The sequence below is a fragment of the Anarhichas minor genome, unplaced genomic scaffold (genome assembly GCF_050575085.1).
Source record: "Anarhichas minor isolate MPS153535 unplaced genomic scaffold, ASM5057508v1 ptg000136l, whole genome shotgun sequence".
Classification (NCBI taxonomy): Eukaryota; Metazoa; Chordata; class Actinopteri; order Perciformes; family Anarhichadidae; genus Anarhichas; species Anarhichas minor.
Genome location: NW_027466582.1, coordinates 13,091,603 through 13,107,147, shown reverse-complemented (window position 1 = coordinate 13,107,147; position 15,545 = coordinate 13,091,603). Strand labels below are relative to the sequence as shown.

Here is a 15,545-nt window from a genome sequence, read left to right as displayed (position 1 = left end):
TAATAGTAATTAATCACCTGGTACTCTATCTCCCTGGGCGTGGCCCGTTCTCCCCTGGCAACTGGCTCCGGCGTCACAGCAACTGTTGGTGAGGCTGGGGCTGTTTGTTGTTGTGAAGGGGGAGGGGCTGGGCTGGCTGACTCCTCCTCCTTCTGAAAGGTGCCTTCTGACAGATCGCCCATCATGTTCATCTCCGCCTCTCTGTACGCCCGTCGCTCTGCCTGTGAGGAAACAACAGAGACCATTTTATTTGACTTACTTATTTCAACATGCGTCTTTGTGATTTTTCAGCTCGCTGCATTGTTTATCTAGCCTTGCAGTTCTTTTTCTCCGTATATAGTTATAACTACGGCACAAAACAATAAAAAGCTACACAAGCAGCGCCCCCGTGGGACTAACACTCAAGTTTAATAGGCAATAACTCCTCATTAATTCTCTATGAGCTACTTGAAAATAAGACAAACTCTCATTTCAAGTGGTGAATATTTATTCTGTGCTGTGGAAATGATATGATAATTAAAGACCTGCTATCTATTATTTATTGTATTGTCTTACTATGAACACCTGAACTATGTTTGCTTAAAGACAACAAGATGACTTTGTGTCAAATTTTCCTTTTGGGTAAAACACCTCCACATGTTCATATTATCATAAACTGAATATCATGATTACCCTTTAAGTTGGAGAAAAATGCAATTGTAAGATATTTAGTTTGACTCTGGCAACTTTTGTTGAGCATAGACAACATCTATTAACTTATAATGAAAATTAAATGATTAACTGTTGAGCTAAATCACAGATGTCATCCAAACAAATGCCATTACAACTTCCTCTTCTACTATAAATCAATCAATCAATCAAACGTGATATTCCGTATTCAAATCAAGTTGTATTATGTGGCAGAGTTTTAGAAGCTATTTACCAACTAGTTTTAATGTAATCAAATGCTCAGATGCTACATTGTGTTTCGTTGTAGTTGTATTTACAGTGTGCAATGAATCTCATTGAATCTAATGTATTTAAACAGTCATCACTGTCATTTCATTTGCAGGTATGTGTTTTAATTAGATGTAAATATTATGCCAACATGTCATTATCAAACCCAAATGTGCAAAGGATGAGTTACAGGCAAAGTTTCAACACTGAATGATGGTTTTGTCTGTCATATCAGCTACAATGTGTCCCCACTGATCACTGTGTTTCCTCAAAAGTGGCTCGTCTATCACAACCTTTTTGTTTTACTCCTGTTGGTCTGCGGGCACAAACGCTGTCCTTCAAGGACAGCAAGGACTAAACAGTTAATGTTTTATGTTCAGCTGATGTGGTGGCTGCTCTACATCAAGGCCTCAGAGCCGCGGGCTGTGGGAACAATCCCTTAATTGTTCCTCTAAACAGGAAGTGGGTGGGGAGAAAGGGTGCGGTGGGGAGGCAGTTCAATGGGTGCAGGAGAGAGAGACAGAGAGAGAGAGAGAGAGAGAGAGAGAGAGTAAAAAACTGAGGAATAAAATACAGACAAGTGATATCTGGCAAAGTCCAGCGCAGAAAGAAACACAGCAGCGAGCGCTCGTCTTCTAAAGAGACTAATTTTCCGCAATAATCTCACTGTGGCCCAGATGTAAAAAGAAACACGACTCCTCCAGAGCATTTCCCTGACCTAAAAAGAGTTGTCTTCTTACGAGAGATAACAATTTGGTTTCCACTCCAGCATTTGGTTGAAAACCCCCACCTATCAAACCGAACGAGTGAAACGATTCCTCCAGGAATAAAAAAACTGAAAGGAGGAAACAAAGAGGAGGGATGAGGGGCATAAATTCAAGTGGAAGTGAGACAGTAAAAGTGAGAGTGTCGGGTCGTGACAGCTCTCTCCTCCGCTTGACCTCGAGGTTACGAGTTCACTCCTCCCTCTGCTCCTGTTGACCTTTGACCTCATAACATCCTAATCAGCCTGTTACACGGATCATAGACAGACCAACATACACACACACACACATACGCGTGCACCGTGAGGGAATCTCCACATGTCGTCACTAGTTTCTAAAACATCTGGGCTGAACGAGAAGTCTGGATTTCTACTTCCTACAACCAAACGGAAGTGTCCGTGTGAATCAATACTTCGGTGATGTGTTCAAAAGGTGACAGCAGGAAGTACACTCAAGCTAGTATGCATACTTAACGTTACACTAAATGCACGATACACTATTTTGACATAAGGGAACACATATTAATTGTGGATCGGTGGTGAAACAGCTTGAGAAATATCTTTGAAAACAAAAAATAAGTATTCAATTTTAAGAAAGATATTTGTTGTATATGTGTATATATATAGTTTATATATTATGTATACTTTAATTGGTAATCACAACCCAAAATCAGTTTGATTGACGTCTGATTGCTTGTATATTAACTGTTAAAACAGCTTACTATGATTAGTATGTATTCTATAGAATCAAAACATGTTGATGTTGCAAATATATAATAACATAAACTTTAGAGTTAAAGTGACATCTGCTTTTGTAAAGCTTCATTATTTTGTGTGTTTTTTTAGATATCTATCATTATCTATTAATGTACTTATTATCAAGTCTACATATAGATTTTAAACTTTCAATATTCCTTCTTGCATCATCAGGGACCAGAGTTTCATCTCACCCACACTTGGTCGCTGGGAGGGAAATTAGATAATTACTGTCAACATCTGGACGGGATCATCTCATTAAGAGACTTTTGGACCTGACTCGTGTTGCTACGAGATATCAGCCCCAAAAAAAATCCTGCCCACTGGATGACACTGTGTTTGTTGCCTGGCAACATCAGCTGACGGAAACACTCCATCGGGAAGCTTTCTGCTCTCGGGGATGCGGATGACTCAGTGATGACAGACGGGTCTGTGTTCATCTGCTCGGGCTTCAACACTCTGAGGGTCAACTTCATGCTACCGAAGAGAGACGCTGCTCGTGTTACTTCTGTCTGATTCTATACTGCGGGAAGAGAAAGGTGGTCTGCACTATAAAGAGATTACTTTTCACAGCGAATATCACAATTTGAAATGCAGATATTTACAAAAGTGGTGTCTATCTTTTTCCCTTTGTTAGACTAAGAAGAAGACTAAAAAGAAAGTGTGTTATTCTGTACACTGAGTTGGAGAACGAGTGAGATTTTAAATGATCTACTAACATATAAAAAGTACAGTAATTAGGTCAGTTCGCAGCATTTTAACTGGAAGGCTTCAGCTCTGCAGCAACTCATTGAAGGCAAGAATATTACCTCTGCTGCCAAAGTTCAACTTATATATATAATGGCACATTAAAACTACTTGCTATATACAGAAGCTTATGATTCACACAAACCAACAAAGTGCACACAGAGCAGAAGTCAGACATACTGTAAGCAGCTGTGACATACAAAGCCCCACATCTATTGTCCCACAAAGGATGGCCTCCTTAAATCAGGCCAGCTTCATAATTACTGAGTGCAAAGTCGAATGGACATCAAACCAAAATTACAGACGACCATGCAACTACTACTTAGCGTCTGATTTATATGATTGTTTCCTCTGATTTGTGCCCATCTGAGGCTTCTGTATTTGCCTTCAAACTCAACTTAATAAATACTCTTTCAATTGTTAAACATTATGAAGAGCATAGCAGACATAAATATCAAGAACACGGAATGACAACTGAATTATACAAATCCATTAAAATTTGTTTAAGAAAGGTCGGTGAGCTCAAAAGTACTGGATACTAACCTTGATTTTTTTATAGGTAAAAAATAACAAAAAAAACAATATGATGACAGATTTTTAACATGCCTAATTCCTAAAAAATAACATGAAAAGATAAGAATCCCTTAAATTTGATCTATTTATTTGGTTATTATTTGAATATTACAATTTAATGGCATAAGCTAAATTAGACTCACACATTCTGTATATTTGGCATTTCTGTACAACACTATCTTGTTTCTTATTGGTCAACGTGTGTGCAAATACTGATACGGATTGGTGAGCAGCTAAAATCAGCAGAATGAAAATGCAATGTCGTGTAAAAATAAAAAAAGTGATCTTTTGAACTGATTGGTGTTGAGGCGTGCAGAAGAACACAGGCCGAATAAAGGCCGGCGGTGGTCAGAGCGGACAGTGAGAGGTTGTAATGTTGTGAGTTACGACTTTGAACTCTGACGAACCCCGTGGCCTGGTCAGTGTTTTCACTCTGAGCGCCGCCCCCTTGACCCCTGACCCTTCACCCAACGACCTGGTCAATGAGCCATTTCTTAAAACCACACCCCCATTTATGAGCGTGACTGACCCTGACCTCGAGATGAACCCGACATTGCTCCACACACACACACACACACACACACACACACACACACACACACACACACACACAGCACAGTTAAGACCCTCTCACACATTGTCCACAGTGACTGCTCTTTCATTAGCATCGATCGCAGCCTTGGGACACATTAAAGGGACACAATCAGTGGTTTTCCGTGACGCTCTCCGGGGGTCTCTTATAATGACGTGGAGCAAACAGCAGCTCTCTGATGAATGCTTAATGACACTTCAGACATGTTGGACCTGATTGTGGCAGAATGATTTGGTTATTTTCTAATTATCAACATGTAAGAAGGCCATTTAGGTGCCCCTGCAGATAGTGGGAAATGTTTTATCAATAAAACAAATATCACTTCTTGTGGCTCTGTGATGTTTTCAATATATTAACACCGCTCTGGTGAGCAGAAGAGTGTAAAACGATTCAAAAACGTTGATCTAACATCTGTCTTTTTCAAACAAAATAAAATAAAACAAGATTTTAAAAAAAAATCCGTCTTGTCATATAATAGCCTGATGTTAACCGTGCAGCTTTATACTTTGTGGTGGTTTGGTTTTTATAGCAGTGGCACCAAATCGTTTGTTCTGTTATTATTGTTTTAAACAGATTTTGAGCAGAAATAAGAAATATTATGTCATGGTAGTTGACATGATGACCAAGCAGTATTTTCAGAGGGCATGAACTACTTTTCAAAGACGATTTTTATTAAAAACTGTTCTGTTTTCTCTGCGTTCCACGTAGCAACGCTTCCCAAATTTCGGCAACATTGCTTTGCTTACTTTTTAGCCTTCCCTCTAATCTTTGCTTGTTTTCCTGTAAATAACTGAATCATTTTACTTCTTTGGTGGAGTAGAGGATATTTTGTTTTTCCAGCAGTAGCACGCTGCATTCAGAGACAATTCTAACGAAACAACCATGAATCACAGATCGGAGTTATTAGCTGATATATTTGGGCATGAAATTTTGTCAGAGCAACACTAAAAGGTTGGGTGGGCGCTAGATGGTTCACACATTGCTGCCAGTGATTTAGTGGGAAACACTTTTACTATTATAGCTGCGCTTGTCTTCCCTCAAACAAACAAAATAATAAAAAGAAGGTAAACTAAAGGACCTCTGACCATCAAACTCTCTCTAAATCTCTTTCAAACTCTTCCATGTGTTCAAGCACTTGTCACAAAGCCACCAGCCCTGAATTTAACACCTTTTTACTCCAGCTAACATGAAAGCAAACGTCTCAATGACAGAAACAGCTTGCTGCACTTCCTGTTTAAAAAAGCACACATTCCCTCACACACTAGAATCATCTGCAACATGTGCACACATGTAAGAGAAAAGAAAATGACTTACATGCCGGACATGCAGCCCTTCCTCCCTGAGTCTCTTTCTCTCAGCCATTTTGTTCGTCTGTCTCTCTCTCTCTCTCACCTCCTCCACCTCTTCCTCTCTGAGTGTCTCCTCGGCTAAACTCGCCCTTAAGCCTTCTTTACCCTCTTCCTCTCTGCTGATTGGCCGCAGCAGTGAAGTGTGTGATGTACTGGATCCTTCACCTAACAGATGTTTAGATGAACTTCAACAACACACACACACACACACACACACACACACACACACACACACACACACACGGAGTTATGTCTGGTAGCCCCGGGGGATTTAATGGTGATGATGACACACACACACACACACACACACACACACACACACACAAATCCAGGCTTGTGTGTACATGTGTGTGTATAGGGGTGTGGACGGGCACTGAGGTCAAAGGTTAGGTAAGCCTCAGAGTTGACAAGGCAATAGGATGTGTTGGGGTCAGGACCTCACAGCGTGTCATACGAGACAGTTTAGAGTTACAGAAAGAAGAACAGACAGAACGTCTACATAAGAAAATGTATTTACAGCTGCACTAATTATCATTTTTGGGCCACTAGAGGGCAGAAGAACTCCAAATCAAGCTGACAAACACGGAAGCTTGACATATACAAGTTTGCTGGTTTTAGATTCTCAGATGTGAGAATGTGTCCCCTTCCTTTGTCATATTTGACAGCTTTTAAAATGTTTCAGGGGTTTTGGACTGTTTGTCAGAAAAAACAAGCAATCTGAAGGTGTCACCTATAAGTTCTGGGAAATAATACATATTTCTATTTATTTTCTGATATTTAATAGATAAAAGAAGTGATTAAAGTCAATTAAAACATTATTCAGTAATGAAAATAATTGTTGGTTGCAGCCATAAAACACTCAACAGCTGACCTACATTCCTACTAGCTGATGTAAACAAGGATACATAAACGTTTTCTGTTAAAAAAAAGTAAGGGTACCTTTAACTCGCTAGTTTGTGATATATTTGTTTGTCATTGATCAGATCTCATGACAGAAAGTGTGTGTGTGTGTGTGTGTGTGTGTGTGTGTGTGTGTGTGTGTGACGTACTCTGCCGTTCTGCATCACACCGGGTGGTTAGAGGTGAAAACAGGGTCACGGCTGAGAGCGTGCGCTGTGTGTGACTTGTCAAATTAAATCTGTTTAAAATGAGGTTACGGCAATGTTGTTTCTAAAGGGATAAGAAAAAGCCCCCCCCCCCCCCCCCCTTTAGTACACACAGTACACTATAGCCTCAGTGCTCACTGTTTATTTTCTTACTGTAACTTTAGACATGAAATAAAAAAGATGCCAGGTCTTTTTTTTTCAACCTAAAATTGTAAAAAGGCTTTTCAGAGAGTACCAGGTTTCATCAGACAGCAGCAAGATGGGATGCTGATGGGGGTGTTAACAGATGGCTGCAATTCAACTGACACAGAGCAAACACACACACACACACACACTCAGACAGAAACCTGGAACTGGTTAACCTCTGTCTCAGTCACAGATTTCACCTCTCTCTTTCAGTCCGACACACACACACACACACACACGCACACACACGTGGACACACTTTCTCTCAGTGTTTCTTTCTCTACTTTCACTCCCTCTCTTTGTTAATATCCGTCTCTTTCCTGGCTTTACATCTCAGTTATTAAGTCTCTTGGTTCGTTTCTTACCTTTATTTTCTTGCCTGCTTTCATTTGGTTTCTTTGCATTTCTCAGTTAAATAAGTAAAGAAGTCTCTGATCGCACGACTGAAATGATACACTTATAAAATATAATGCACTGCGAAAGATTTAAGCAACGGTTCACAATATTTTTTGGCTACAGTGTCAACACCCGCTAAACTTCTGAGAGGATTTCATTTTAAATATTGTTTGAGGCCCAAAGAGGTAAAAAAAGTTAAAGAAAAGTCCAAAAGTGTTAAGCACAACTTTTAATAATCTCACGACCCCTCAGATGTATCTTGTGACCCCTGAGGAGGCCTGACTCTTAGGTTGGGAACCACAGGAATAAGTACCAACACATTTCTCGCCACAACACTAAAATTCTGCTTAAGCATTGATGCATCAATATCAACGTCTAATAATTTCATATTTATTAATATCAATTACAGAAGGGCATCCTTCTGCAGACTGAGTACTTTTGATATTTAAAGTACATCTTGCTGATACTTTACTTTAGGATTTTAAAGGCTGGACTTTTACTTGTTAGTATTTTTACATTAATGTGTGGTCCATTCCCTGAAGAGAGATTTCAATACCCCCCCCCCCTCAACTTCCTTCCTTTATTTTATAGATGTGTTTCTGTGCTTCTATTTTCCTCTCTGCTCACTTTATTTATTATATTTTTAAACGTCTTCCCTTCCTTCCTGTCTTTCATACTTTCAAATGAATACAGTTATTAGAAGAAGCAACTTTTGACCCAATTTTCACTACACTTGTGTAGAACATACATCGTGAGAACAGTGTAGGAGATGAGTCAGTATGTGAGAAGATAGGAAGATAGTCTTGACAGGAAGTCACATGCAATATTTGCATCTGAGATGTGGTGGAGGAGAAGCATGAACTATTTTGAATGTACTTTTCACCACAGCTTTTGCCTGAAAGTTTTGTGTTTTATAATATTTAAGGCCTCATGAGTAGTGAAGAACTGTTGTTGAAGGCAGATCAAAGATTAAATGTATGCTTACTAAATATAGTCACGACTCAGAGGTAATGGGTATAAAAATCATGACAGCTTGATCAAAACAAAACAGCTTTTTATGCTTTTGATGATAATTGTTGTGTCCATCAAACAGACTGAAACAGAACAAGTTTAAACAAAAGAAAGAGCCACACGCGCTCAGTTCACACGCTTACTTTACTTCACACACTCCTACATCCCTGTGCACTTCAGCCAACAGTCTGTCAATCAACCTGAATGAGTTTCTCTCTTCCTCACATGACCCCACACACACACACACACACACACACACACACACACACATCCTGTCTCTATCAGTCATTCTGTCTTTACCTTTTACCTTCTCCTCATGCGCACACTTTCTTGCTTCTACAGATATTTACTCAAACACACTTCCTCTCAGGGGCGTAATTACATAAAGTGCCTTTGGCTATATACAGTCCTCATAAGGCCAACCACTCTCTGTCATGGTTTTCTTTTTCTTTGTAAAATAAACAATCCATAACACAATGATGCTTATTCTACATAAACTATACATTTTTTTTTATCATTTTGTATTTCTTTTGGTATTTTTGTCATATGTGCAATAATGACGATAATATGAATAATGCTGATTAATATGTGTGTTGACGTCGTACAATGTCAAGTTTATATTAGATGACAGGATACGACGTATGGAAGCTAGTTTAGGCCCAAAATCCATCAAGACTGATAAAGGGAGCACATCTGCAGCCATGCCTTTCAAACATAAAAGTTGCAGTAAGAAAAGTGTGTGTGTGCGTGTGTGTGTCTGCGTCATCTAGTAACTAGCGAGCACAAGGGCCCAAGGGGGCGGGGTGCTAGATGTCTGCTCTGCTGCGTCACCCGAGCTACAAATAACAGAATAGTATATTCACTAATAATAACTGATTATTAAGCTTTAAACATAGCACTGACATATTATCACCTTGTAAGTATCAATGCTGGACTTGTGATTCATTTGGAGTCGTGTTTCTGGTCACCTGATGAATGTCAGTTGAATATTTACTCTCTCTTAGCTCTGTTTTTGGTCTCCACCACCTACTGAGGGAAATATCTGACTGTTTAGCTGCTAAATGCTCCACTATGTTCACAGGTTATTCAGTAACTTTGCCGCTGCCTGCTGTCTGGTGCTGAGCAGGTAGCTTATCGTAGGTTTTACGAGGTTCCTCACTGAAAACAGCAGCCCTCTGTCCCCCAAAATATAATAATGTTACAGTTTTTTTAATATATATCTCCAGGTATGCAAATCTGGTACTGAATTCCAAAACATCTCAAATTGAGTGTTTTTTAGTGTTTTAGTCATTTTGAAGATATTTAATCTAGTCTAGTCCCAAATATGAGACTATTACTGAGGACCTCACTGGTACTCCAGCTACGGCCTGCTGACAAGGCTGTGTGGGAGGAGAAGGTTTGGGAACCACTGTTTTCTAGCAATGATAAAGTGCTGAAATGTACCACTGATGCACCTCAAGGGCAATGCACATCAAAATCAACCAAAGTCAAACTCTGTTCAAAAAGACAAGCCACAGAAAGGAAAAGCACCGTTTCACTTTCAATGTCACTTCACTGTGTCCGAAGCAAACACAAAACACAAAACACAACCACGTATCACCAGATGGCAAAGATGAATATTTTTTATATATGCTGAAGATTTGTTTCAACACATATAAAGGCAATGTTAACATTAACAATGTGTCCGGTTCTATTCCAATGAGACATACCAGCGTGACGGCGCTGACTTAACCCCCTGATGTAGAGTCAGAGCCTACAGGTGGATGCCGGGGTGGAGGTGGAGCTTTTGAAATGCTACATGATGAGCAGCAGCGGTGGCAGCAAATGACAGCATAGCTTTAAAGTGAGCAGTGTGGCAGCCGGCATGCAGCGAACGAGTGGACGCAACACAGCCGGGACTAAATGTGTGCGGTGTGTCACGTGAGCATAGTCGACTCAACTAGCTCGCAGGCTTCATTTCATTGTTTTTTTAGATAATGCAAATAATCTTCAGTAGTTAATCATTATGACTGCTCTCTTATTTTATTTGCTTAAAATGAACATTTAACAAAAATAAATTTAAAAAACAGCATATATCGAGTTCCCTAACACAATAACTTCAACTGCTAATCATGCTAACATTCTTTAGCAATATTGCCCAACACTTAGCACAGTGTGCTTCTGTTGTGAAGGTTGATTTAACCTTAACTTGACTACTCAGTAGTACACAGAGCAAAACAAACAGCTTCTACTGTATTTTGGTTGCTTAACAATACAAAGCCCCAATCTAAAGATCCAGTTCATTCATCAAGACATTGAAAAAACAAAGTGTGTTTACATGAACAAATGATGATCTTTGGAACCGGCCCAGTTTAATCTGGTCGATGTGTTAAAGAAAATAAAAAGCCTAACTTATTGTAGCTACAGACTGACACAGACTGAGACCTGTTTCTCTCCCACCTCCATCTTCCAGCGGCTGAGCATTTCTTCTTTCTGTCTCCGGCTGACGTAGTACGGATCTCCGGCCTGGAAAGTCACCCTGGGGACTGGCCTCCTCCGCAGCCTGCCAGCCTCACCCTGCACATAGATAGACACAAAACAATTGTTATATACTTTCACTTGAATCTGCTTGTACTATGAGAGAGGGGTTTTTCTTCATATTTGGAAGTAAAAAAACAAAAACACATCAGAAGTAGGACGGCAACTGGTTTTCTCACCTCTCCGGGGGAGTCGCAGTTTCTGTCGTCTGGCTCGTCTGCAGGAGAAGAAAGGTTACAGGAAATGGTCCATTTGTACATATTTAACAAGAGCTTTAATGAGGGGTTGAAGTCATGGTTTTCATCACTTTGCTCCGGCACCCATATTTTAAGTCGAAATGCCCTCAAACACTGCAATCTGAACGTAATTTGACCATCAAAATTTCAGGTAAACTGACAACAATTCCTCTTCAGATCATTATTTTTTATATATATAAATTAGACACAGCATGATGGTAACTTTTCAAATCCTTAAAGCCTCTGAAATGTCAGTAAGTTAGCTGTTGTGTAATCCAAAGGCATTTTAATCACTGTATAAAAGGGCAAAGTCATATTATATTAAGAATTATATGACTTTGTGTTAAATCTATACCCTTATTCTTCTTGGTTTTCCCTAGTTTCCGACGCCCGCGCTTCTTGCGAGGGGAGTGGGAGGGCTCCGGCTCCTCAGGCGGGGTTGGGGGGGCGTTTACACAGGGGTCAGAGGTCGCCATCTCCTGGGAAACAGACGGAGCACAGTCGAGGTCTGAGAAAACTGCTGCTGGCCCTCGTCTGGACTCATCAAAGGACTCCGCAGACACAACAACCATACACACACACAAGTACAGGCCTTAAAGACACATGCATACACACACAATCAAAGAGCTACTGCAATACAAGCACATACCTATTAGCCTGCCCTTGTTAGTACAATGCAGAGCAGGTACGTCCAGCAGAGTGTGTCTGCATTGGATCAGTGTAATAAACACCCCCCAGCTCCCATTAACACACACACAAACACGCACTAATGAGATGAGATGGGGAGCGCTATCGATGCCGTTAACCGTGCTCATGATTAATGAGCACATGTGGGAGAAACCCCTTGTACTCAATGATGCTAAAATTACATATAATGTAAAATAATGTTCATCGAGCTAACTTCAGAAAATCAAAAAATGCTTGTATGGTTTTAAAATGATATACAACAGAAGTGCTGTGTTGACACTGCAAAATATTGAGATGACAGTATGCGGTTTGTTTGATTATGCACTCAAACAATCCCCCGTGTGTACGCCTGTCTCTAATTCAATGGCTTATCCATTAGCTTACCAGCATTAATGATGCTAAACTCTGATCTAGTGTCAGCTCTGAAAGGCCAGCAGGATCTTTATGTGTGTGTGTGTGGCGGACAGGCCAACACATTTTATAGATGGGTAGTTAGAAAAGTGGAAAGCTGGGGTGAATGTCAAGCTCAAAGGCTGCGCTAACGCTAGCTAGTGCTAACAAGCCCACAAAGGCTGTAATGAGCAGGTGAGAAGGCCTGTTAAAAGAGGACTTATAAGGGCCTTACGACAAACTTAACTTCACCAGCGCCCACTTTTACAGCTGGGTGCTTCAACAGGAACACGGTTCTGATACATTATTTTAGGGGCCGAAACATCACACCAAGAGACAAGCTGACAGTACAGCCCTTCAGCTCTATATTTCATTTTTGTGTTTTTAACTAACGTTCAATGCACTTTCACAGTATTACAGAGCTGGCAGCACACAATGCTTCAAAAATCTTATGCTCTACATAAAAACAATATCACTACTAAGTCTCTATCAACTATCATCACGCATGTTTTAGCTGTGTAAAAATGTATATACGTTCAAATGAAAAGCAGAGATTCTGCATGTGTGAAAAGCAACACGTTCAACTTGAAGTTGTGGCGAAACATCGAGAAACAAAAGTGAAGTGACTTGACTGGAAAGATAAAGTAAAGATATTTATGTTTATCGCATTTCATCCATAAATCTCAATAAATTGCAGGAAACACAAAATACACTTTCGGAAAAAATAAATCAAAGCGATGTAAAACTACACAAAAACAAAGTTTGGACACCTTATTGCCGCAATAAATTAGCTCACACAAATCTTAAAACTGTGCACATAAAACAATCAAAATAATGGTATGAATTAAGATGAAAGTTTCTTTAACATTAAATTAAGAGTGCACCGATACCAGTGTCTTTGATGTGAACGCATGGCCTTTAACCGAAATTAAAGCTGCATTAAGCAATATTTAACCATTACAGCATGAGGCACAATTACTTTGACACTACATCAGCTCCTACGGCTAACGTTTAAGCAAACAACTGACTACTTACACATTCAGCAGAAACAGGGGAATCTGGACTTGCAGTCATCTTTTTGGCCACATGTCGAATGTAAATTCAATTCAGCTCCTGAGAAAAATATCTGGATCTCTTTGGATTGCTATATGTGACGACGTCTCTTCAGCCACTTCGCCTCTCCGTCACTTTGCGCCAAACAGAAAGTGTACACCCGGCTTGTGTGAGCCGGTTGTACACTTCCCTTTTGTGAGAGCACGTGCGTTTTGTTGGGTTTCATTTGAGCCGGTGAACCAAAACTACGACCTGGACGCGGCTGCGGTCTACAGTGTAGATTTCATTTCATCCAGTGCGACTATAAAAAGGTATTGCTTAATGCAGCTTCAAAGTTCTTTTGAGAGAATTTAAGTTAAAGAGCTAGACTCGCACACAAACGCAGATCTCCTGCATGTACACTTTCACAACTCCTTCCTCACTTCCTCTTCGCTCACCATTTAACCTCCGTCTTGGATGACTGACAGTTTGGAAAGTACCTGACTCTACTGACTCTGAGCAATCCAACCAAGCGCAGGTTTTTAGGTTGGATGAAACTTTGATGATACCCAAGGGGAGGCTGGAGAGGGAACAGGATGTAGCAAACAATAAAACAGTAGCGCACCAAAAATAATAAAATAAGCAGCCCCACTGTCCTGATATAGCAAATAAAATGGCCCAAATGTGTTCTCATGCGACAGATGGAGGCAACACATATGTTTTTACATCAGTTATCATTAGTAGTTCACATCACAGCAGCTGTGAGTCTTGTGAACTAAACTTTACGTTAATGTCAGTCAGATAAAACACAGCAGCCTCTACTGGAATAGTAACACTAACTTCTGCAACATTTCCCATCGCACGCTACATGCTACATTATACTACATCTATTTGAATTGTATGTCTTCAGTTTTGCTAGCTAAGGCTTGTTATTACTAGGGATAGCTGCTATGGCCATGTTGGCAGAAGTAGCTATCACTAGTTGCGAGATTAACTGAGATTAATATAATAATATAATTATGTCTCAAAAGCAAATAGAGATAAAGCTAGCAACCTTATCTAACAATGGTAAAAATAATAATAAAAAAAAACAAGTTCATTAAGATTGCTACCGCTAATGATTATTTTTAACATTTCCTTGCGTAGTCTACAGAAGTATGATTATCTCCAAAGAGTAAATAAGGGAAGTGGTACAGACATCGTAAACGTACGCACTCAACTCATCTGCTAAACGTGAGGTAGTCTAGTGCAACATATCATGTTTAGTGTTGATTCAACTGTACGGTCATTTTGTGTGGCTGTTGAATTGTTGTATTGTCTCTGTTAGAGCTGCAACTAACCATTATTACTTTATTCTGTGATGTCTCACAGCCCAAGATAGCTGTGTGAACAACAGAACAATAGAAAGAAGAAAACATGAGACATAAGGTTTTCAAACACCATGTACACTATTTTAGAATTACTGGCTGAATCTCCATAAAGGTATTAATTACAAGACAATGACAACAAACTTCTCTTAAAAATAGCATCGTCACATACTTTTGAGCGCAGCTGCCTTAAATTAAAGCACTTATTACATGTTCTGTTGAATGACTTTGAAAACCTGGACAAAGGTAAATGGTTTATTTAAAGTTTTTGCATTCTTTGGAGTAATCCGACTTCCTCAACGACCTGAGTTTACGTGATCATTAATACATTTTAATCCGTGTGGTTTGTAACATAGAGGACGTTTAAGATGGTTAATACAGAACCTCAATACAAGCTTGGTTACTTGCAGCATTAGTTGTAAAATAAAAGCGCTTTTGACCCAAAGTCAGTTAATTTGTATGTGCCAGCCTCAAGCCGTGACACCATTTGTCCCACCGCAAACATAATCATGACTTCCAGCGTGTCTCTGTGACTTTTGAGGTTTGGCTGGAAAACAGAAAACCCCAAAGAAACCAGACGGAGCCGCATGAATGCCAAGATCAATTCTAAAGCCCTGGTTATCAAGTCATGCCTCAGATCTCAGGTTTCACATGACAGTTCCTGTAATTATACGTTAGCTGTACTCTGGATACAATCTAGTTATTAGGGTGCATAAATAGTTTCATTATTTACATCAGTTGACATCATAACTAACTGTAGCTGTGAGGGAGATTTTTCATGTTTAGGCATGAGGCTACATAAATGGTGGGAAAGTTACCAAAATATATCTCTTTAGTCCTACTGTAATTCAAGCACAACACACACACACACACACACACACACACACACACACACACACAC

General features: G+C 39.8%; 1 protein-coding gene across 13 annotated transcripts in view; it reads right to left on the bottom strand.

The window, feature by feature from the left end:
• Nucleotides 1-15,545, bottom strand: part of LOC142941668 (DNA (cytosine-5)-methyltransferase 3A-like) — a 43,146-nt gene that overhangs the window by 14,870 nt on the left and 12,731 nt on the right. For 8 of the 13 annotated variants that reach the window (XM_076083670.1, XM_076083665.1, XM_076083667.1 and 5 more), the window contains 4 exons: nt 11,524-11,647; nt 11,112-11,149; nt 10,840-10,971; nt 18-221 (listed from right to left, as the gene is read on the bottom strand). In XM_076083670.1, the coding sequence (XP_075939785.1) occupies nt 18-221; nt 10,840-10,971; nt 11,112-11,149; nt 11,524-11,647 (498 nt within the window). Of the gene's footprint in view, nt 1-17; nt 222-5,681; nt 5,950-10,839; nt 10,972-11,111; nt 11,150-11,523; nt 11,648-13,280; nt 13,908-15,545 lie in introns of those variants that run through there. The other 5 variants (XM_076083676.1, XM_076083677.1, XM_076083674.1 and 2 more) reach the window with 4 other exon arrangements.